The 24,852-nt window shown below is 39.6% G+C and overlaps 1 protein-coding gene across 12 annotated transcripts in view; it reads left to right on the forward strand.

Annotated features, from left to right (window-relative positions):
* FAM53A (family with sequence similarity 53 member A) overlaps positions 1-24,852 on the forward strand; it is a 144,088-nt gene that overhangs the window by 104,043 nt on the left and 15,193 nt on the right. For 10 of the 12 annotated variants that reach the window (XM_045019601.1, XM_045019599.1, XM_045019610.1 and 7 more), the window contains exon 5: positions 16,460-16,567. The exons of 1 other annotated variant lie outside the window; for it this stretch is intronic. In XM_045019601.1, coding sequence (XP_044875536.1) covers positions 16,460-16,567 — 108 coding nt within the window. Of the gene's footprint in view, positions 1-16,459; positions 16,568-21,785; positions 21,892-24,852 lie in introns of all 12 variants that reach the window. One more of the 12 variants, XR_006579944.1, reaches the window with a different exon arrangement.

Raw genomic sequence — 24,852 nt, forward strand, 5'->3', positions numbered from 1 at the left:
ATTTATTATTATGCCAACATGGTCCTTTAGCTTAAATAGCTCTTTCTTCTCCCTGGTATTTATCCCCTAGTGTATTTATGGTTAAAAATCATATCTTCTCTCAGCCTTCTTTTTGTTAGCTTTCCAAGTCTCCTCTCATAATATAGGCCCCCCATTCCCTTGATCATCCTAGTAACTCTTCTCTGCACATGTTCTAGTGTAAATTCATCTTTCTTGAATGTGGTTGACCAAGGCTCTACACAGTATTGTTAATGAGATCTTACAATGGCATTTTAACACTTCTCTATCTCTACTGGAAATGCCTCACCCAATACATCCTAAAATTGCATTAGCCTTTTTCACAGCCACATCACATTGGTGGCTCATAATCCTCCTGTGATCTACCCACACACCTACTCATCTTTCCTCCTCTGTTGCTTTCAACTGATGAGCCAAGAGCAACAAGCCAAAGAGACCCCAGAGCTGAAAAGTACAAATGGCCTTTTCCACAACCTTCTGTACTTTTGAATAACATGTGACTTTGCTACAAAGGTATACTTTGTTCAGTTTCATTGCTAGCCTCATCTTAGAGGTGTGCTAGAAATCTTTGAACTGTACTGATCGATTTCCATTTTATTGGTCATTCTCCTTCCCCCTCCCACCCCCTCCTCAAGAATCTCCGTGCTCTCACAGTGGCTGTAATTTAGCTGTGAATGCCATGAGGCTTTTCTGTTGGAACCATTCTGCACTTTAGAGGATGTAAATTTATTCCTCCTCATTTGAATGTATTCATATTACCTAAGAGGTGTTTACTGTTCCTAACTTCTGTCCACACGTTTTCCTCTAATTTGTTTTTATTAAACAGCCTGATACTGTTTACCTACTTCATTGAAGACAGATGTAATGAGAACTACTAAGCATTTTGTCTGTCCTTCCTCTTAAGTTTTGTTCCTCTACTAAGTTTTATGTGAAAATCATGCTAGACAACTGAAAATTCTTGGGCATTTTATAAGTGTAATGTAATGCTTGCTGTTTGTGTTGTCTGAAAATAGAGTAATTTATGGGTTACCATGCAAATTGACTTTAACTGAGAAAATGTCATTCTTTCATTTCCCCCAGGCCTCTTCCACCCTTAAAGTGCATGTTCAAAGGGCCCTTATATTTTCAGTGTAGACACTTCGGATCTCATTGCCAAGATCCTTAATTTATTATTTATTATTTATATACTGTCCAAAATGTGCTTGTTTTTACTCCCATAATTCAGAGTTAAGATTTTAAATTTCAGAATATTACCTCAGCTGGTTCATGGTGTGTCATCTGTTTTGAAAGTGGTAATACCATTCTGTATCAAGCCATTTGGAGTTGCAAGAGAAGGGTATGCTTTCTACTGTCCCAAACAATCAGTCTGTCTGTCCTCCACCATCCCAGTGTTTTTTTGTTTGTGGCTGGCTTCTGGCTCAGCCATGTACAGCAGTGAGTCATCTAGTCTGCTTCAGTTTGTTCTTTTGAACCCAGTGCTGAAAACATTAGACTTGGAAAAAGCACTGAGTGTTATGATTGGGGAAGTGGGGAGGGAACTGCTGATGCCTTTAAAAAAAAAAAAAAAAAAGTGTAAGAATATTTTGTCTTCTGTATCTTTCTGCAACCTAATATTCCAGAAATTGGGGATAGAGTAATATTCTTGGTGGTTTTGCACCCCTGAAAGTAAGGTTTTATAATGGAAAATAACGACAAGTTCTCTAGATTGGCTCTAATGAAGACTAGCCGAATAAAGAAAAATTCAGAACACAAACCCTGTACAAAGCAGGCATTACATTTTTGTAAACAAGATGTGTGACACTCCGGCGAGGTACAGACTGGACTATGGGACCGCTGTCTCCTTTAACTCTCGGAATCAGGGTACCTTTCACAATGCTGTACTTGAGACAAGCAGCCCCTTCAGGCTTCACTCTTGCACAGCCGCTAGCATGTGAAGGCACACCCAAAGTTACATGCAGGCTCTGTCTCTTTTGAACTATACACAAGGAGACACCTGCAAATCCCCCCAGCCTTGCAGCCCAGAAATCTACCGTCTTGCACTGCTCAAGACCCTCTTTTGAACAGTGCAAGCTCATTAGTTTGCCACTTCATCAAAGGATAGTGGACATACCATCAGCCTTTGTAGTCTGAGCAGATTCCCCAAACGCTTTTAGACAAACTCACCGGTAAAGATAAAACATTAAAATAAAATAGATTTTAAGTGATTTTTATGAGTGTTAGGCACAGAGGTCAGAGTTGGTTACATAAGAATTAAAGGGTAAAATCGCAGTCTAAATCCTAAACTTTATCCGACTAAGCAAGCTTTGAATCAAGCAGTTTTTCTCATCCCACTAGATGTTGTAAGCAGTTCACAGTTCTTAATACACAGGCTGAATTCCCTGCTCAGCCTGGGACCAATCTCCCAAGTTCCAAGTCTTTTCTTCCAAACGTTCTTGTTGCCTTCAGAGTGTTTGGGGATGGAGAGAGGTGGACTCATGATTCCACTGTCCTGTATTTTATACTCTGTTCCAGTGCCAAGAAAAATACTGACTCAAACATGGAGTCAAGCATCAAATGTCCTGATATCTTGCTGAATCAGAGTTAAGCAATCCCCACTGTGTAAGGCTTGAGCAACTCTCTTACTGAATCGCAAATCTCTTGTTTACGATTCCTCTGCTGGTCAATGGCTGGTGATCGTCGCTTAACACCTATCTGGGTGTGGGTCACCCCCTTTGTTGCCAATTTAGGGCTAGCTGTGGGCATCTCCCAGACTCTCAACATATTTCAGGAACAACCATATAGCAATCTCATAACTCCATATACAATAATGATACACATTTTGACAGAACAATGAGTTTCAATAAATCATGACTTTCCATAGAATATCTTACAAGGCATTCTTTGTACAAAATATCATAACCATATACAAGTGGTGCATGTGCGGGTTACAGGATGCTATTTTCAGGGACAATATGTCACAGGATGAAATTCAGTAAGGTCAAATGCGGAGTACTCCACATAGGAAGGAACAATCAATTGAACATGTACAAAATAAGAAATGACTGCCTAGGAAGGAATACTATGGAAAGGGATCTGGAGGTCATAGTGGATCACAAGCTAAATATGACTCAACAATGTAACACCGTGGCAAAAAAGCAAACATCATTCTGGGATGTATTAGCAGGACTGTTGTAAACAAACACGAGAGTAATTCTTCTGCTCTACTCTGCGCTGATTATGCCTCAACTGGAGTATTGTGTCCAGTTCTGGGTGCCACATATCAAGAAGGATGTGGACAAATTGAAGAAAGTCCAGAGGAGATCAACAAAAATTTAGAGGTCTGGAAAACATGCCCTTTGAGGAAAGATTGAAAAACTTGGGTTTGTTTAGTTTGGGGAAGAGAAGACTGAGAGGGAACATAAGTTTTCATTACTACTTTCACTATCCACTGAGCTTTATTAACTGCATGGTATGGTTTTTTTGGGCTGGTTTAGGAAAACGGTTAGATGAAATTATAAATCAGAATTAACAACATAAAGTCTAAAATGACAAATTGTCCCGCTTTACAGGCAATGTGAATTTCTTTCACAGGATATCCTGTTTTAGTCTCTCAATTCTTATTAATGTCATATGTTCTCAGTCAGCAAGGATTCAAGATGAACTAATCTGCAGAAGATCTGATATTTACCTCCATTTGGGAGGCCAGTTATGTATAGCGCACTAGCATACATATAGTGCACTATAGCTGACTATTGCTGTAAACCTGTAATGATGAGCCAGCGAATGTCACTTGAGATGTTAGGGTATGTGTCAGCCGAAGTAGAGGTGGGATCTCCGTAGTCTTATTATGGATCTTCACTCATTTAATTTAACTAGTCTGATTGCTTGGATTTAATCATATTTTAAACTATTTTCAAAACTTTAGCAATAATACTGGTGAGTTCAACAAGTCTCGAAAATTCCACTTGCCAGTAGTGAATACTAAACTCCTCCATACCAGCCAGAAGCTTAAGTCATCACAGAACTTACTTTTTCATGTAGGAGAAAAAAGCTTCAGCCCCATAATTGGTTTACATTCAGCACAATCGCTAAATGCTGTCGTCATGAGTCCGTACACAGTTTCAGTATCTCTGCTGCTCATACAATGGCTTTGCCAAGCAGAAATAATATAAAACTGATAAGACTCTAGTCCATTTCACTGTGACTGCTCAAAACTACCAGTGTGGCTGATGGCAACTTGTCATGTTAGGGAGTTGACCCTCAACTACAGTGTTGCGCTTGTCAGTAAACATTTCACACCCTGACTTATTGAAAGTTTGTCAATTTATTCCCATTTGTCAGGGTTTTCTAAAATTATTTTGCCATGAGGTCAAACAAAATCCAATTTGGAAGAGCTGCATAATTTTAGTATATTTAAATTCTGTGTAGATTCACTGCTGGAATTTTTAGCACTTCTTCCAGCAGCTCCACCTCCCCAGGCTCAAGGACAGAGTTAAAAAAAAAAAAATCCAAATGGTGGGATTAGCTCATAGCCCCCCCCCCCAAATAAATAAATAAATAAATCATGGTCTTTCCCCAAGTCCCACTGAGTAAAATCTGTGGTGCCCTGGATCTTGGGTAAGCTGAGTCTTCTGTGTAGAATAAATAATTGTTTCTTCCTTCTCTCTCAAAAGGCTGGTCTCCATAGTCATAGCTTTCATGGTACTGATGTAGAAGTGAATTGTATTCAGTTTAGTAGTGTAATAGTCCTTCTTGTGAAGGTTGATACAGATGTTCATCCCTCTGTAATCCTGCTGAATTTTATACCTTACTGGTCTTGCTCTCAATAATGTGTTTCAATATGAAATATGTAATTTAGTCTTGGTCAGACTTACACTGGTATAACTACATAGCTCAGGGATGTGGAAAATGCACACTCTGAGCAACCAGTTATAGTGACCTAACATCCGGTGTAGACAGCGCTACAGTGGAGTACCTTTGCTAACGGGAGAAGCTCTGTATGTGTAGACAAGCCCTTACAATTGCATTCCGTAGCCTACTCGATTGAGCAGATCAAAGTTAGCTATAAATTGGCCTGGTGGTTTGTAACTAGTTATTTTCAAAAGACAGATTTTTTTTCTTACCTTTTTGTACATCATGTTGCCTGGGAGCTAGTCTGTTGATGGTATGCATAGAGAGCACTTGAAGAGTTTTGTGCCTTCACGTTCATGGCTGAATTTGGACCGACTTTTTTTTTCCTGTCCTAACTGTGTTAAGTGAAAAGCACTGGAAGACTTCTTAAAAAGAAAAATTGGGCTCTTGAATGTTCAAAGAATTCATTAATGTAGTAAGTTTTTTGTTTTTGACCAAAGAATCCCAAAGAATGTAGTCACTTCACATCTTTTCTAGTGTTAGTCTCAAATAATTTAAATATTTAAACTGAGAGGTAGACTACCTCCTGTGAATCAACACATTTGTGTAATGTTGACTGTTGGGCTTAGACTGGCAGAAACTCGTGTACTACTTAGCTAAGAATGTATTGTGCTCCTTAAAAAGTGGTAAACTAACCCGTGCAGAAATGCATGCGTTGTTAAATCAATACATTTATTCTAAAAATAGTTATTCAATTCCCTTTTCCTTCCAGTCATTCCTTAATTCCACGCTATGTGTGCACGCGTGCAAAATGCCAGTACAAAAATTATGCATGTGCATTTACTGCTGAAAGTTTCCCTACTCAGAGGGAGAGAATGGATCTGGATTTAAAACATAAAGTAATTCCCACTAAGTGGTTGTATCGTCAACTGAGATTGGAGTGGTTGTTGCATTAAATCATTTTAAATTACATTCCTCTTCCTCTTCCATTAGAAGTTTTGCTTCTTAGATGGTAATGCTCTGAATCTTATTTTTTCTGTTTTTATTTTTATTTTTAAATATACGTTGATCCTTGCTGCATTGCATTGTCTTGCAGACATTTGTTTGACTTCACAGAAATGAGCCCTCAAACTTTCACCGAAGTGTCCAAGCTACACTTAGAGAAGCTGGGGAGTGATGGTGCAGGCAGTTGTTTGTAGATCCCTGATACTGAGTTCATTAGCCCCGTTGGAAGTTATACTTACACCAGTGCAGGATCAGGCAGAGCAGAGCTACCTTGGTCCCTTCTTGCTCTGAACTGGCCCTATGTTGTGGTGTTTGGGAGGGGATTGCTGTTTCAGGAGCTTGCTCTGCTAGCTTTGCTTTACGGGAGAAGTTCCCTTATACAGTACACAGGGAATCTTCCACTGGCCAATTAAGGCCAGAATCCAGCCACTTTGACACAAGTGTTGTAAAATGGCTTTAGCATAAGTGAGAATTCTAAGCATATTACTCACTTTTTTTGGTTTTCTTTGCATTTTTTTGGAGTGACTTTAAATCTTGCATTCTTCGCTCCACTGTGACAGGGAGAACTTTCTTCATTAATTAGTACCAGTATGGTGGAGTCAATTTAAATTGTCCAAAATGCAAAGTGCTGGTTGTGGATTATGCCTGTAATCTCTCCCAGTAGGCAAATAGTTTCCAGGAAGATTAGGGTCACCTCTCTCCTTATTACAGGTTCCGTAGTATTTTTTAATCAAATTGAGATAGTGATATCCTTGATACACTTTAGTCAGGGCTTGCAAAATATATCCATCACCTGGAGGGGGTATGTTTGCTAGTCAAAGTACACCTCTACCCCAATATAACGCTGTCCTCGGGAGCCAAAAAATATTACCGCGTTATAGGTGAAACCACTTTTATGTTGAACTTGCTTTGATCCGCCAGAGCACGCAGCCCCCCCCCCCGAGCGCTGCTTTACCACATATTTAAATTCGTGTTATATCGGGTCACGTTACATCAGGGTAGAGGTGTAATATTAAAGACGCAATGGAGGAGGAATCCAGCAAGGTTTAGAGACCCATTGATGGGTAGCAAGAGGGTACAGGGCCTGGGGGGTGGGGGCGGAAGGAAGCGGGGAAGGAGGGCTGACTCCATTTTTCTTACCAGCGTCTTAGTAGTATTTCCCTGCCAGACTGGAAGCTCCACCACTTTCAAGTAGCTAGAAGGGAGACAGAGTACATATCCCTTCTACGCCATCCGGAGACTGCTAGCTGGTGCATGGAAGGTTGAAGATTGGGGAATGGAGAAGTCTCTGCTATTTTGCCCTCCCCAGTCTTTTGTCTTAAATTGTTTTGTGGTCCTCTCGTGAATAACTCCAGTGCCTGCCTTTGCTTCTGTTCATAATTTCTCCAAGCAACAGTAGTGTGAAACTGACATGATTAAGACATCTCTGGATTTTAAATGGCTTCCATTTACAGCATAATCATTTATTTAACTGCAGTCTCATGACCTTTCTTGTTATCCCGAATCTTATTCTTCTACAATGGTGGGGCGAGCAGTGTGGGAGTTAATTACAGATCCATGAAATAGCACCAGCCACTTTAGGTTTTGTTAAAGGTCCTTGGTAGTAATGAAAGCAGCTGTCAGGTTACTAAATTCTGCTTTCTTGTCTGATTGACGTGTCTGTACTCCAACTAGACTAATGGTGAATGAAAAGTTCCCCTTTTCCTGTAATGATGGAACATCACAGTAATTTGTCTGAGAGCAGAAGAAAGTGTGACCTAATCAGGAAAAAGGCTTCAAACTTGTATTCTCTCTGTCAAGCAAACGGAGTGACCAATTTTGGGTGCTTTGAATTTGGACTGTGTTTATTATAATGAAAGTCCTTTTTCACTTTGGTCTATCTTACAGAAAATATTGTCTTAATGTTCCTGAACACGGACTCTTTGGTTTCAGCTACTACCCTACACAATACCGCCCCCCCCCCACACACACTTGCAGTAGAAACATTGCAGAAGGATTTGAGTATTTATTTTGTAATGCAGAGAGATTATGCATCCCACTGAGATTCTCTATTCTTTCAAATCTCATTGTACAACTGGATTCAGAACTGTTTAAATCCAATTTTGAAATAAGAATCTGCAGTATGTAAATAAATAGCAGTATTACCCATAAATAACAGCAGAAATAAGTTTATCCTCTAAATCCACATTTGAGACTTGTAAGGCAAACTGGGAGCGGCTCCAAACTCTAAGTAACCGAGGGCCATGTTGGTAACTTACCAGGAACTTGAGGGATGCACCTAAATGGAGCAGTTTGCTGTAGCTGCCCTAATCTTAAATTTGGAGAAATGTGAACAATGAATGCTACAGATCCTAATGGTCTCAGTCATTCTGTATTAAAGGTGAAGGTAGCTGTGGATTACAGTATATAACTGAGTCTCATTAGGCCACCAATTCCCTAATGCAGTGGCTCTTTGGATGTACTACTTAAGACGGAAATACTAAATGGTTGATGGAGGAACTCCAATCCCAATCCAAGAGTTTCAATATGAATGGACCATAATGAGTTGCATTAATCCTTGCAAATGCCAATTTGCTGGCTCCCCCAGCAGCAATCTGTTTCCCCACTACAGCATGTTCCTCAGTTGTAGGAGAAGCACTGAACTTCCCTACCAAGCCGCGTGGAGGATCTATTGCAGCTTCTTTTGGTAGGGGGAGGAGGTAGTGAGTTAAGAGCCATTCAGAGGAATGTGCCTTCCCTGTTCCAAAAATACAGTACCATTTGGAGCACTGATATCTCTCTTCTCTTCCCCCACCAACATTGTAACCTTGGGGGGAAGGAGTCATTGTCCAACCATCCCATCCCTTTGGTCTCTCCCAAGCTGGCTTGTTAAGAAGTGAGAGAAAGGATGGCCCTTATTTCCCTAGAGAGTCTAGAACTAGCTGCTGAGACTAGGTGCCTGACTGCTTTTGCTTAGTCCCTGCAGCCCACTCCCCATACCTGGCAGCTTTGAACCCGCTCTTAATTCCCACAGTTCCATAAGAGGGGAGATGTTACCCTTTTGTACAGACATTCCCCAAGATGATATTCCCCAGTATTGGTTTGAGAACTTATGCTATAAATGTTGTTGATTGTGATCTGTCCTGGAACCAAGAAGTGAGAGTGGGACAGTCTAAATGTGGGGCTAAATTGTTTAATACTGTCCCCATTATTTTTGTTTGCAAGATTCAAATTTTTCCCAGCTCGAAGGAAGGGAAGAAAGCTTGAAGCTATCAAAACAGTTCTTCACATGCTTGCCTTTTACAGGTTGAGATGGTGTCCCATTAAGGTTGATGTACCAGTCAATTGTTCCTGTTTGGGGAGGGACCATTCATATTTTACAAAAATATATGCATCCCATTTTCAGTAACTTGTTGGGCATGCATCTGGTTTTCTTGAAGCCATTTTTAAACATTGTGTGTCTGAATGTTCCTCTGGGCAGATGTCTTTCTATGTGTTTTTGTGCAGAGCCTAGTACAGTTGGGCTCCAATCCTAACTGGGACTTCGGGACCATCATGTTATGATTGATATAAATTATCTACATTCTGGGATTGAGGCTAGTTATGACAGCAAAAGTGGTGAAAGGGTAGCTGAAGTGAGTTCTTGAGAGAACTAAAGAAAGAACAAGGTAGTATGGAGGAGTAAAGTGGTCTTTTTTTCAGGTCACTCAAATTGCCCCATTCTGTTACAGACATAGGAGTGGTAAGGCAAGAGGGAACTATAGTAGCTGTAGAGTTATTTATTCATGCTGCTAATTGTATATCTCAAGATTTAAAAAAAATACTACATGGACTTTGTGGCTTTATTCTAGAACTTGGAATAATGAGAGATTCTGTAGTTCAAAGATTGCTTTATTTCTTGACGTTTGATGCTAGTTTGAACTTCGTTAATATTTCTGTCTTTCTGGATGGCTCCACCAGTGAGCTTTTTCGTAAGGCCCAATTATATTTTATAAGCAAGAGTGTTTAGAGTGCATACCAAGTGTGAATTTTTTTAAACAAAATGACAACATGCAAAATATAGTGCAGCTGATCTGGCAATCCTTAACTTCAGGGGTAAGGTTGAATTTTCAGTGTTGCGTACTGCAGCTGTTATGGGTGTACTGTTCTCCTTTGACTGTTGCAACAGCATTACACTGTTGACTCATATTTAGCTTGTGATCCACTATGTCTCCCAGATCCCTTTCTGCAGTACTTCGCAGCCATTTCCCATTTTGTATGTGTACAACTGATTGTTCCTTCCTAAGTGGAGTACTTTGCATTTGTCCTTATTGAATTTTATCCTATTTACTTCAGACCATTTTTCCAGTTTGTCCAGATCATTTTGAATTTTAATGCTATCCTCCAAGCACTTGCAGCTCCTCCCAACTTGGTATCATCTGCAGACTTTATAAGTGTGCTCTCTATGCTATTATCTAAGTCATTGATTAACATATTGAACAGTACTGGACTCAGAACTGATCCCTGTGGGACCCCACTCGATATGCCCTTCCAGCTTGAGAGCACTGATAACTGCTCTCTGGGAACGGTTTTCCAAGCAGTTATGCACCCACCTTATAGTAGCTTCATCTAGATCAGTGGTTCCCAAACTGGGGTTCATGTTACGGGGGTGCTCAGGGAAAAAATTCCCTAATGGCGGACAGAGCTGTCCCTAGGGATCCCGGGCAGCACAGGACCAGCAGCCCAGAGCCCCTGTACTTCCAAGAGCTAAGCGGATCAAAGCAAGCATCTCTATCACACTGAGGAGATTTAAACTTCGACTCCTTATAAGAAATGGAAAAGGAGGTGGATATTGCTGTTTTTAAAATTAAATAGGCAGCTAGTATTGTTTTTAAAATTATGAAGAACAGTTTAAGCTTTGTTGTAACGTGTGTTGTTTGCCTGGACTGCTCAAGACCTGAATGCTTGTGTAGGAGGAACTCTTTGAGTTGGCTTCTTAAATACCTTCATGCTGTTTCACATCTCGTACTCCTTGATGAAACATAGGAGCTTGGTCTTATACAGGCTTATTCAAAGTGATACAAGCTACGAAAGTGAGATCTTGGAAGAGTGTTGCTGTTTTCAGAATGTAATAAAAATACTGTAATGATAATTATTTAATAATAGTGTGTAATAAGCATGTCATAAAAACAAATCTTACATTTCCAAGATCACTGCTTTTATAATGTATACTCAGGTAAAGGAGAAAATCCCTGGAAATATTCGTTTTTAAGAGGGGGTTCGCGAGACTTGACATTTTAGTGAATGGTGTTCACAGGTTGTTAAAGTTTGGGAACCACTGATCTAGACTGTATTTCTCTAGTTTGTTTGAGAAGGTCATGCGAGACATTAAGCTTTACTAATGCCAAGATATACCACATCTACCACTTCCCCCTATCCACAAGGCTTTTTACCCTGTCAAAGAAAGCTAATAAGTTGTTCTGACATGATTTGTTCTTGACAAATCCATGCTGACTGTTACTTATCACTTTATTATCTTCCAGATGTTCGCAAGTTGAGTCATTATTTGCATCATCTTTCAAGGGTACTGAAGTTAAGCTAACTGGTCTGTAATTCCCTGGGTTGTCCTTATTTCCCTTTTTACAGATTGGCATTATATTTACCATTTTTCAGTCCTCCGGAATCTCTCTGGTCTTCCATGACTTTTCAAAAATAATAGCTAATGGCTCGTCTCCTCAGTCAGCTCCTTGAGTTATTCTAGGATGTATTTCATCAGGCCCTGCTGACTTGAAGACCTCTAACCTAAGTAATTCTTAACTTGTTTCTGTATTTTAGCCTCTGATCCTACCTAATTTCACTGGCATTCACTATTAGACGTCCAGTTGCTACTAACCTTTTTGGTGAAAACTGAAACACAAATGTCATTTAGCACTTCTGCCATTTCCACTCTTTCAGTCTCCCCCCCCACACACCCATTGTTTGGGCCTACGCTGTCCTTGGTCTTCCTATCTTTCCTACGCGGTGAGATAGTTTGCTCTTATGCCCTTAATATTGTCTCTTTGAAAAACTGCCAACTTTCTTGAACTATTTTTCACCTTAGACTTGGTTCCCATGGGATCTTTCCTACCAACTCCCTGAGCTAAAGTCTGCCTTCTTGAAATCCATTGTTTGTTGTGCTGTTTTCCCCTCCTACCATTCCTTAGAATCATGAACTCTACCATTTCATGATCACTTAAGTTTTCTTCCACTTTCCATTCTCAACCAGTTTCTCCCTATTTCTCAAAATCCAATCTAGAAGGGCCTCTCCCCTAATAGCTTTCTCCACCTTCTGAAATAAAACATTGTCTCCAATACATTCCTGGAATTTATTGGATAATCTGTGCCCTGTCGTATTATTTCCCAACAGATGTCTAGGTAGTTGAAGTCCCTCATCAGCACTTCGCTTTGGATTATTTTTTTTTAAAAAAGCCACATCCTCCTCTTCCTGGTTAGCTGGTCTGTAATATACCCTACCATGACATCACCCTTGTTTTTTTACCCCTTTTATCCTTACCCAGAGACTTTCAACAAGTCTGTCTCGTATTTCCATCTCAACCTCGGTCCAAGTGGTACATTATTAATAATAAGGCATCACCTCTTCCCTCTTTCTCTGCCTGTCCTTCCTGAGCAAGCTGTACCCTTCTATACCAATATTCCCGTCATGCATATTATCCTAATTGTGATGCCAACTATGTCATAGTTCAAGTATCAGAGGGGTAGCCGTGTTAGTCTGGTTCTGTAAAAGCAGCAAAGAATCCTGTGGCACCTTATAGACTAACAGACGTTTTGCAGCATGAGCTTTCGTGGGTGAATACCCACTTCTTCAGATGCAAGAAGAAGAAGTAGTTCTTGCATCTGAAGAAGTGGGTATTCACCCACGAAAGCTCATGCTGCAAAACGTCTGTTAGTCTATAAGGTGCCACAGGATTCTTTGCTGCTATGTCATAGTTGTGTTTATTAATTAGCATTTCAAATTCTTCCTGCTTATTCCCCATACTTCTCAGATTAGTATACAGACATCTAAGATATTAATTTGATTTCCCTCTGTGTTCTCTTGTCTCTCCCTTATCCCTGATGTAACGGCCCTTGCTCGCCCATGATCCACACATAACTATTTCAACTACAGCGATTATTGTGTCAGAGCTGAATTTGTCTTTTGAGCTGCTGTATTTTTTTTGTTTTGTATTTAGTTTAATCATTGCATAGAAATTAAATTAGTTTTGTATTTAGTCAGTAACTTAATAATTTTAGATAATTACTTGGTTGTTCCTTTATCCCCATTTTATTACATTACTCATTCTCAAGTCTGACTCTACACAAGTTTACCTTGCAGGAGATTCATTGGATGGAGAAGGTAGGAAAGCCCTAATGGTCCTAGGTGCTACATCTCAGCTGGGAGCAAACTAAATCAGTATCTTTTGATGGTGGTGGTGACTTGACCTCTGAATATGTCTGTCCTCTAGGGTGTCACAACTTGGGAAGCCCAGTTTAATTCACTTAAAATTTGGTAGAAAAATTCTATATCAGCTCCACACGTAATGTACCATTCTTGGATGAATTTTACGTTTCTGTGGCTTGGATTTCTTTAGAGTGACAAACATCAGGCTTATAATAGAAACTTAGTTGCATCCTTAACTATATGAAATGATGTCTCTTCACTCTCCCCCCCCCCCCCCCCAGCTTTCTTCCATTATGTTCAAACTGGGGTAAAAATCTTTCTAGTTAATCTTCTGGCCTTTCCTGTCCATCTCTCTTTGATCTTTGTCTATTTTGATTTGCAGTACATCAGAGCATGGGCAGGGCGTGGGTGTTAACAGAACTGAGCACAAAGTTGGTGCTTAACCAATTCATCATCATCCTCATTATTTTATTATTATTTGTTGTTTTGTTTTATTTATTTATTAAATTATTCTGGAAGCATGGCTTCTTTTCATTAACCAAACAAATGAGTCAAATGAACAGGGTTCTTATAAGATCTTTTCTTCAGATAATACCTGGACAAAATGCTAGGCTTACAGGGACAGGGTGGATGAGGTGATATCTTTTATTGGACCAATTTCTGTTGGGGAGAGACACAAGCTTTTGAGCTTACACAGAGCTCTTCTTCAGATCTGAGTAAGCTCGAAAGCTAGTCTCTGTCACCAACAGAAGTTGGGTCCAGTGAAAGATATTGCCTTTCCCCCCTTGTCTCTCTAAAATACTGGGACCAACACAGCTTCAACAACGCTGCATAGAGCAGTGGACTTACAGGGAACTTTCTTCACAGCGGACATAAAGTTCGTAAAAGAAGTCAAGAGGCGTAAATGAAATAAATTACAACATTTTAACATTGATACTTTGTTTTCTGTAGCTAGATGGTGGAGCTCGGTTGTCTTTGACAGCAGGGACCCAAAGTTAGCTTGAAATACAGCTTTTCTTGTCTTTCTCTGTTCTCTAGAACTTGTATTGTGTCTGAAACAGGATCTTTCAAGGTATGTGACACAGCCCGTAGAGATGAGACAGAAGCTAAAGCAGTATGAGGCCTTCGGCTAACTTCCTTATTGATCAGGGATTAGATAATTTAAATTAAGAGGGTTGTTGTTAGCTTACAGGAAACATGCATTCTGTCATAGGAACAATTCTTTTGAGAGGTCAGTGAATCATGGAGCAGCAGGCAGAGGATTTCTAAAATAGGGCTATGAGGAGTCTGCCCTACAGGTCAAGGACTGTCTGTGTTTGTACAGTGCCTAGCACACAGGGGCCGTGATCCTTGCCAGGGCCCATAGCCATCACAGTAATACAGTTAATTAAAACAATATGACCTGGATGTGTCTGTCTAAATATTGCTTTTAGGATAATGGATTAGGGAGTCAAAAAACTTGAGTTCTCTTTCCAGCTCAGCCATTGACCTTGAGCAAATTAGTTAACTTCTCTGCCTTGATTTCCCCTTATCCTTTGTTCATCTTGCTGCTGCTTTGCAGTGTTTCAAGTGTTGGAGACTATACCATTACATTTTTAGGGTTGCTGTGCCATGCAAACAGCTATTATGTAGTTTACCTAACTTTCAGGAAGAAGTCTGAACACTCAGGCTGGTAGACAGGTGAAGCCTATCTTTAATGTATCAAAACAAAATAGCTCTAGTAAATATTTGTATTAGCCAACACAGATGAAACAAGATGTCCGTTACTATAATCAAACACCAGGGACCTTGAACATTAAGTCTGTAACCATAACAGTGTAGTTGAAACCAAAACACAGCTCCTGAATGGCACAACTCTTAACTCTCTGTAGTGTGATACAAGGCAGTCTGAGCTGAAATTTAATTTATAGTTATTTAAACTGAACAGATTTTACATATAAAGTATATTATTCAGTGTCATTGTTCTGTGTCAGTTGTCTTGGTTTGTTTGGAAGTGTGCTTGTGTTTCCATCCTGATCTTTCTGACTGAACTGGCATTTGCTTTTTAATTGTAAAACTGAACGATACAGAAAACAGCGTTTTTTATTCGCAGCTAAGATTTTTACACTGCCTCAGACATATGGTTTTATAATCTCAGTAGCTATTACAGTTAAGTCAGACTTTCCACTGTAAACTCCCATTAAACATTTTTTAAAAGTTGCTATACTAATATTCTGATACTTACAAAAAGGTTTTGTTAGATTGGACCAAGAATTTGGAACTTGCTACTAGAAGAAAAAAGCATGACCACTAAACTTGCCACATTCAGAGCGAAATGTAAAACTTGCCTCTTTGCCTAAGCTTCCCCTCAATAGTACCTTGAATCTCAGATTCATTAAAAGGGTTTTTTTAAGTCTCCTTTTTTGGCATCGAAAGAAGATAAAGAGCACAGATTTTTTTTTAAGCTTGTAGGAGATGGAACTGGGTGCAATTCAGCTATATTTAAAAAAAAAAAAAAAAAGACTCAGGCCTTCATTTTTAATATTTTTTGTTCTTTGCCGACAACAATTTTGCAGAAGTTAAATAAGATACCCTACTAGTAATGACACTGAAATGAGGCAGTTGAACTGAATTATAGCCTGTTTTGAATTGAACTAAATTAAAATTAAAATTTGAATCTACATTTTAGTACTACAAATTTTCATTAGGTTGGGGTTTTGCAAAACTACTGGTAATTTAAATTCCAGATGGAAATTTCCTTGACTTAAATTGCTGTATCCCTTTGTCAGTGCACATGAATTTTGTTCTAGAAACCTAAATATACCAGACCATTCCTTTTTGTAAAATAAACTTATCAAGCCAATACTAGTTCTTACCCTAGAGAAGCAAAAGCAACTCATGTTGCTCTTTTGCAACCTTGTGTCCCTATCTCCCTCTCTCTCTTGGACTTGAAGCATCCTTGATTCTACCTGGGGGATGCTATTGAGCTCCTCTGAACCAGACTTACATTAATTAAGCAGAATCTAATTAAATGCAAGGTACATAGAGCAAACCAACAAAAGGTATCTTCAGACCTGCCAAGCCTCTCTCACTCAAAGGGAAACTCTCTCAGTTGTGATTATGTTAGAATGCTAATGCTGTTTTTTTTTCCTCATGGAAGATTTTGCAATATGGTTAAATAAGACTTAAAACCTCATTTATTTTTTTTTCATTTCCCTTATTCACATTCAGACCTTGACAACCTCCTGTTTTAAGCAGACAAGTCTTAACAGGGCACCACATATAATTTGGAAGAATGAGTTAGAGCTTGTCTACATGGAGAAGTTATTCCATAAAAAGGTAGGGTGTGAATTTAAAGTACAGTAGCTATTCTGGACCAGTTCCCAGTGTGGACTTTCTTACTCTGGAATAAGAGCCTCCACCTGGGGGCCTATTCTAGAATAACTATTTGGATCAGCTTGACCACGTAAACAAACTTCGTTATCTCCGTTCTCCCCGATAGAAGAAAAACGGTAGGGAAAAACGGTAGGTAAAGGGGAAGCTTCCCTCCTAAGGGCTTGTGCAGAACTTGTTACTTTGGACTACTTGATTAAAATCCTACAAATTAAGGCGGAAGTGTCATTGGCTAGAAGGATTAATCTGTTCAATATACCCCTAGTAGATGTGGTGAGGGATAGGAAGTGGAATGAAAGACTAGAAATGTCGAACACTCCTTTCTCTGGTCTCCAGTATCCAAGAGTCTGACCAAAAATCATGCAAGCAAATAAGTTCAGTTAAGGCTTTTCCAGTACTTGCTTATACTGAGTGCTCATTGTGTTTCTTATTATTGCCAATTGTGTTCAGCTGTTGAAATCCTGATCCCTTAAGAATGTTAGTGGTGTTGACTAGGAAAGAGTCACACATACTAATGTAGGAGTGTGCAAGAGACCCTGGAATCAAACATTCATTCCACCTGCACAGTATCAGCATAACTGAATAACTCTCATAATTTTGGAATCCAAGAAGTAGAAGAGCATTTCAAGAGCTTTGGAATTAGTTTCTAAAACTCATTAATGTCTGCAAGCTTTGATAATGACAAATGGTGATTATGATGCTGGTCCAGTAGAAACAGTAATCAGAAATGTATATTTCTTGAATTGCAAGCACAGTTGAAAGTGTTCTCTGAGATTCTGGAAGGGTTTCAAACCCTTAATTTTTTCCACTGTTGGGGATTTGCTTTGCTTCCAGTATCCAAATGACTGTGTTCCTGTTTGGCATTATATGTAAATTGTAATGCTTTAAGAAATAAAACCCTCTTGGTCTGTTTAAGATATACAAGTAGTATACTGTTTTTAAGTATTTGTACAGCATTGGAATACTGTCTTCCATCTGTGCTAAATGTTTATTTTGTAGAATTCAGACCATCTTTCTTGTTGACTTAGTGCAGCTGTAAAAATTGACCTAATTCCTCTTCTCTCTCTCATAAATTTTCTTTCCTAAAAGACGTAAAAGTGTTAAGCTCTGTAGGCTAAAGGAATTCAGAGGTGATTATGCTGTGGGACCTGATTATGCTGCCCTTACTTAGACAGAATTTAATGAAGTTGAGAATTGTCTATAACTTAAGTATCAGAGGGGTAGCCGTGTTAGTCTGGTTCTGTAGAAGCAGCAAAGAATCCTGTGGCACCTTATAGACTAACAGACGTTTTGCATCCGAAGAAGTGGGTATTCACCCACGAAAGCTCATGCTGCAAAACGTCTGTTAGTCTATAAGGTGCCACAGGATTCTTTGCTGTCTATAACTTGTTCATTCTCTTTCCTCTAAAGAAGACGTAGGCTGGGTCTACACTGAAAAGTTATATCAGCATAGCTATGTCGGTCAAGGTGTGTGTGGGAGGTGTGTGTGCCAGGACTGACACAGCTGTGCTGACACAACCTCCAGTGTAGATGCCACTATCAGTGGACGCAAACTTCTATTGCCATAGCTGACTTCGTTCAGGGAGGTGGTGTAGGCTGCAGCTATATTACTGGGCTATGCTGGATTGCTAAACCAATATAGTCTCTGTAGTGTAGCCACGTTTTGGGAAAGCGTTTAGAGCCAGTTACTTTCTATTCTAGATCATTGATCTAGTACATGGCTTTATTTTTCCTTAACTATTTCTCATTAAACTAGTATCAAAGTTAATTTCTTGTTTACATTGATCTCTATGCACCCTGCCTACCCTTCTTTGACACCTATTGACGGTAAAGGTGGAAGATCTTTGCAGTAAGAGGGCAAGAGATCTATGGCATGAAATACTGATAAATACTTTTATGTAACTTAGTGTCTAATAATATTTGTGACTTAACTTTTTGTTTCATGAAAAACATAGGTTTTAATCTTTTAAAAACATACCATTTTTCTTTAATGCCAATTGCATTATAAAAGATTAGAAGCCATTTAAGACTTTTTTTTTTTAAGATTAGGTGGGGTTGGGGTAGAGGTAGAAAGCAATTTTTTTTCATTTTTTTTTTATTTTAGGGTCTAACTGTAGCATAATCTGAAAATTGGGGTCTTCGGTACATATTTGGAAAGTATCACAATATTGGTGTCACAGGTGTTTTGTGGCTTAACCGTCTTGTTCTACTTCAGACTTTCAAAGTTATTCTCTCGTGTTTTATATATCTACGGGTAAACTAGTTTCCCTGTTCCTTTTTGAAATCAAGATGTGCTTGTTGGTGTTGATGCAACTGTACAATATGTCTAAATAGAAATTAAAAATTCTTATTTATTATCGTAAAAACTTAAGATTTCACAAGTGACTGATATTCTATTTTAAATGTAGTGTATCAAGGTTATAATTTAAAAAGAGAACTCCAACCCTAACCATCAAGAATTATGGAAATAATTAGCCAAGGTAGCTTTTATGTATAAAAAGCTATATTCCATTATCTTTGCAATTAGCATTGTCAAAATTCCCCCCTACTCATTATTAAACAAACACCCCAAAGTCTGAACCAGAACACCAGTTAAGAATTTTTATATAGCTCATGGTTGAAAACTCACCTTCCAAATTTTTTTAAAGCTTAGGTTTAACTGTAATGTTACATTCATGATAGGAGCTGACCTGATAGAGCTGCAGTGGGAATTTCCTGTGTGCGTGCACGTCTCCTAAAACTAGAACCCCACACCTTATGCCCTGGGTGCATCAACTTTGTTGTACATGCTAAGTTTATAATAGTTTGTGCATAAAACTGTGCACTTGACAACTTTGTGTGGTGCCAGACTCTTGAGTCAAAGGGCGAGAGAAGTCTGGAGTTGGAGTGATGGAAGGTACTACATATGGGCATGGTTTGGAGGGTTTGTGGTAGGTGGCGTGGGCTTTAACAAATCTATAATGAGCACAAGATACCTGAGCTCTGCTGGAGTGTGGAATTTTTTATTTTTAAATCCTTGAATCTCCCAAACCACTCCAAGTGCCTTGATGTTTTAAAGCAGAATTTAAAGCCTTTTTCCCACATTCCCTTTGATAAACACCAGGCATACCTCCTGTACAGCTGGGAAACTCCAGAGAGAAGTAGCAGCATCTTCACTGTTTTTGTTGAGCCCAAGTTGTCTTTTGTTACTATTGAGCTATTTAAGATTTCCTGATTCTACAAGCAAACTGTCTTGCTTAAGTGGCTTAACAAGAAAACTGTAAGGAGCTCAATAGATTCCAGTTCTCTGAAGAGATACTAATCTCCCCAGTGTGCCTGGGCTACTACCATCCTGTACTGCAAAATTCATTCTGCCTTGCAAGAGTTCCTAAATCTGTGGAGGCTGGAATCAAGAACTCTGCAGGGTAATGAGATCTCAGGTAGGCTTACCTGAAGACTTAAAACATTTTCATTTGGTTCTCTGGTATAAAATAGTTTTTGGTAATACTAAGTTCAAATAAAATTAAGTTGTATTTGAGACTTGTATAGATTTAGATCTAACTTAGCTTTGTCACACTTGAAAACTTATGTGTAAGTAAAACCTTAAAAGTAAGCGGTATAACTGATGTGCACATCTTATTTTCATCTAAGGGATTTTAACCCTGCTTTGACTGAAACTAAATGCAAATTTAACTATGAAGCTGCTAAAACCTCTCTAATGTAAGACATCGAGAACATGGCAGGTTTAAAATACAGTAATATTAAAGTGTAGAAGAGGCCTTAAGATCCCCACTTAACTGTGGGGCTGTTCATACATCATGACTATCAATTTCCCAGTGTCTAGTATCAGTTGCTGCTTTAATGAATGCTGACACACATCCAAATTAGAAGTTATTAAACACTGAACAATTCAAAATAGGTGACCTCACTTTAAACTCCAATTTGATGCAGGGGGCTAAGTCTGGTTATGCTCAGTCTAACAATCCCATGAAACAGGATGGTACGAATGTGTTTTTAAAAAATTAAATTACACACTTTTCTGACCCATGTCTGTTGTCTCTTTCCCCCCTCCTCTTCCTCTCCCCCCCCCTCAGTAAAATAGTTTGTGCCAACAGCATATTGTTATAGTGTTTAGCAGGGGGGAAATAGATTCACAGTGCGTTAACAATTGTTCATGATAATGAGCATTATAAAATATCCTATTTTTGGCCTAAAGGATTTCTAAGATAAATAATTGTAATAGTTACAAAAGTGCATGTGATTTGGTCCTTTCTAGAATCTTTATTTAAAACCTAAAAAGCAAGCTGCAGTTTATAAATTTGGTAGGTTATTTATCCTGGTCAGGTAGCTAGTGAGAGTTACGGACTTCGTAAGTGTCCTAATAACTAGTCTATAATTTTTTTACCCACCCACTCACCACTCATAGTTGCTTGTTACAAAAATTCACCTCCCAACAGGATGAACACTGGCAGAATAAGATTGTTTCATGCATGCCTACTGAGTGGGTCTTTTGACCTTAGAGAGAACTTCTACCTGTTATGTGGACACTGACCTCATGTCTCTGTGTAAGGTTTGCTCCCTCCCTCTAATTCAGTGGTCCCCAAATTTTTCAGTGTTGCACCTCCCCTTACCTCTATTTGCACTCCCTCCCCCGCCCCAGGGCTAGGATTGAGGCTAGGGTCGGGGCCAGGAGTGGGGCCAAGGCTGGAGGCGGGGCTGGGACTGGGGGCGGAGCCGGGATTGTGGCCGGGGGCTGGGCCAGAGCAGAGCTGGAAGCGAAGTGGGTCTGGGTGGCACTCCCTCTCCACCCTGCCATGAGGGCTGGCTCCAGTCCTGCTGTGTCCCCTTGAACGTTCCTTCGCAACCCCCTACATCCACTGCAGCGGGGAAAGATAGATATATGTAGCTTTTGTGAAGCACTTCATTATCTTTTTGGATGAAAGGCAATGTGCAAGGTTGTGTAGCTGTAGCAGAACTTGGGGGCCATTTTGACATAGTAGGTGTTACTGTTTCGTGGGTATTGGCTGAAAATGGTTCACAGTTCTTGATGTGTAGATCAGACTGTTTCCGTAGAGTACTGTCTATTCTCTTCCACTCCCCTCCTTTTGCCCCCACAAAAAACCAAACCTGAGTGCTATTTGCACAGATTTTTTTTGTCCAACTTCCTGAATTTTTTTTATACCAGGGTTCCATCCTTACTAAAGTCTGGATATAGGAGTCAGGCCCTCAATCTCAGAATGCCTTTCCTTCAGACAGGCTTGCCTTTCCACTGGCCATCTGTTCCTAACCAGGTATGTTAGCCCTGTAAAAGAGTCACCTAGCTCCTTTATTCAGCTTCCTTTGGGCTTTCTCGTGGTCACCTTTTCCCAATTGCTTTCTGGGAACCTACAGTTCTTCTGTGTCCAAGTAGTCCTGTCTACTTCAAAACACTCTTGAGCTTTATGGCACCGGTACAGCAGAACCTCACTTATGAACACCAGAGTTACGAACTGACCAGTCAACTATACACTCACTGGGAACCAGAAGTATGCAATCAAGCAGCAGCAGAGACCAAAAAAGTGAATACAATACAGTACTGTTAAATGTAAACTATTTAAAAAAAATAATAATAAATTGACAAAATAAAGAAACTGTTTCTCTGCTTGTTGCATTTAAATTAAGGTGGTTAAAAGAAGCATTTTTTCTTCTGCATAGTAAAATTTCAAAGCTGTATTAAATCAATATTCAGTTGTAAACTTTTGAAAGAACAACCATAACGTTTTGTTCAGAGCTGTGAACATTTCAGAGTCACAAGCAGCCTCCATTCCTGAGGTGTTCGTAACTCTGAGGTTCTGCTGTATTCGTTAGCTTGTTTCCTCCACCTTTCCCCAGTGGGGCTTGTTCCTCTAGTAACCAGTGAGTGTCCTTAAAAATTCATAAACAAGTGTGTGGTTACACCAGGTTATAGGGGTTAGGTGTGTTGCGCAGAAAGCTGAAGGTGTATTTTCCTCAGCCACTTGAAGTTTGGAAACGATAACAATTTGCTAATAAAAGCAGTGAGTCTCAAACCCTCTGGATGCAGGCAGGAACCTTCATCAGCCATCACATTCTTCAGTAATTCACATTCTGTAAATGCATGTGCAGGTCGTGCAGCAGCCTTTGGGAGTTATAATTCATGTTGCCAATTGCTGAGTTTTACTTAAAAATTGTGGTTGCCAGGTATACCTTTAATTGACTATTGTGACATACAAAACGTATTCCTGTTGGAGTGTTTACACCTTTTTCCCCCCAAGTTCATTCAATGTATGCTACTTGTGCTCCAGAAAGTGACTAAAACCCAACTGTCAGGGCCAAGTGAATTTGATTTCAATAATGTGGATTGCTTGAAGAGTTGATTTGAAATCCTTATAAATAAAATTCTAAGTCTAGAGTTTACTAAGGAGATCGTGTGTGTGTGCACATGTGCCTATACATGTGATTATATCATGTGTTCCAAGTACGTAAGTGAGTTAAATATTGCATAATAGCGATCATTCCTTTGCTTTTGCAGCATAACCCCTATTTTCTAGGAACATCACCCATAGCTATGGTGCAGGTCCCGTAAACCTGATAACCTTTAACACTGCTGCCCCACACAAAGGGTAAGAAGAACATTTGTTCAATACTAAAAACTTTTTTCTCCCTTGCTTTAAGTAGAATTTTTTTAATCTGACATAATTAAGAGCAAAGCCTTTTAAATATTTTTGCTGCTATTTTGGTTAGAAAGGAAACTTGGATGTGTCATATGCTCCTACTCAATGTATTTCTGAGAACTTAATCATTATGCAAGTATCCAAAGCATTACTTGAATCAGAATTCGAGAAATCAGCAACCCCTTCACTCTTATCCCTCTTGTCATGCTGAGGAGGCCACCAGTGTTGTGTCCCACGCTAAGAGCAGAATATAAATGTGAGTTTGAAGAGTTAATTTGGGGGGGCTCTTGCCTGGGTGGCAGCTGCTGTTTGAACCATCTCATCTCTGCTGGGGCAAGTTGCCTGAAGCAGCTGCTTCCACTTTCCATTTCCCTCTCTATAACGGTAGTGTGGCCTGACAGAATGTACTTGTTACAAAATATCTATGGGTTTAATGAGGTTGAAACTTGGCAACTATCTCCCAGAAAAACACTGCCAGGAGTAAACATTTTTCAGATGGTTTAACGCAGTTAATGAGCATTTATTACTTTCCAGATAGTAACATTCTTTGTATGAAATGTATTTTCCGTTGTTACTTACAAAATGGGCAGATTTTTTTAACTGAAGACAGTCTGGTTTGCACCAACTCAGAATTATCTTCAGTCTGCTTTCTTTTAGGTGGCATTTTCGAAAAGGTGATTGGGAAAGATTTGATTGCATCACATATTCTGTGTATAGCTAACCTGCACCTTGCTCTCAGTTTTGGTAACTGGAGCAATGTAAGAGGGTCAGTCATAAGGAGCCATATAAAAGTAAATTCTACTAACTGGGGAACAAGCAACTAGAAAAACAGATGGCACCAAAAATAGTTTATTACCAAGCCCTAAACATGATTGTGTAATTTTTTTCTTTAAAAATAATGCAACTATAAATCCTGCTGAAACTCAGTAAGTGCTGAATTAACTCCAAACTTCTGAGTGTTGTTAAAGCCTTTTGGCTGCTTTCCAGGCTTGGTGTTGCCCTTCATTCACAGGATCAACATTTAATTTCTTAATGGGAAACCTGAAGAATTCATCCTTTTTGAATGGAAACATAGACACGGTGAGCTTGAATGAGTAGCTACAGGCTAAAGCGTCACACTGGAATGGAATGGGAGCTGTGCAGCCAGGATGAATCTCGGGTCTTTCTTTTCAGCAACGCATGAACAATCAAAGGCCCCCTTTTTATCTATTGTTACCAGGGAGGACATCCATTTAAAGTTCAAATTCCAGCAGGCTTGGGAAGAAGGAAAGGAGATAGCAGTAGGCCAGGCTAGGAGATGATAATCAAGCATCAAAAGTGAGCTGAAGACAAGCCAGCACTTTGTCCTCTGACAGGAGAGACCAGGCTGGGGGTACTTAGTTTTGAATGGGGGCTTGAAGTTTTTTTGCAATCATGAATGAAGCACTACTGAGGTGGCAGGCACAGAGAGCATCTGGCGCTTTGCTTTCTTTGCATCAGCAGAATGGATCACAATGTGAAATTAGGCCCAAAATGGCATTTAATGAAGTGAAGCCTCTGTGTTGCAGGCCTCCCTGTGCTCTGACTGCAAAGGACAGCCCA

Source organism: Mauremys mutica, chromosome 5 (assembly GCF_020497125.1).
Source record: "Mauremys mutica isolate MM-2020 ecotype Southern chromosome 5, ASM2049712v1, whole genome shotgun sequence".
Lineage (NCBI taxonomy): Eukaryota > Metazoa > Chordata > Testudines > Geoemydidae > Mauremys > Mauremys mutica.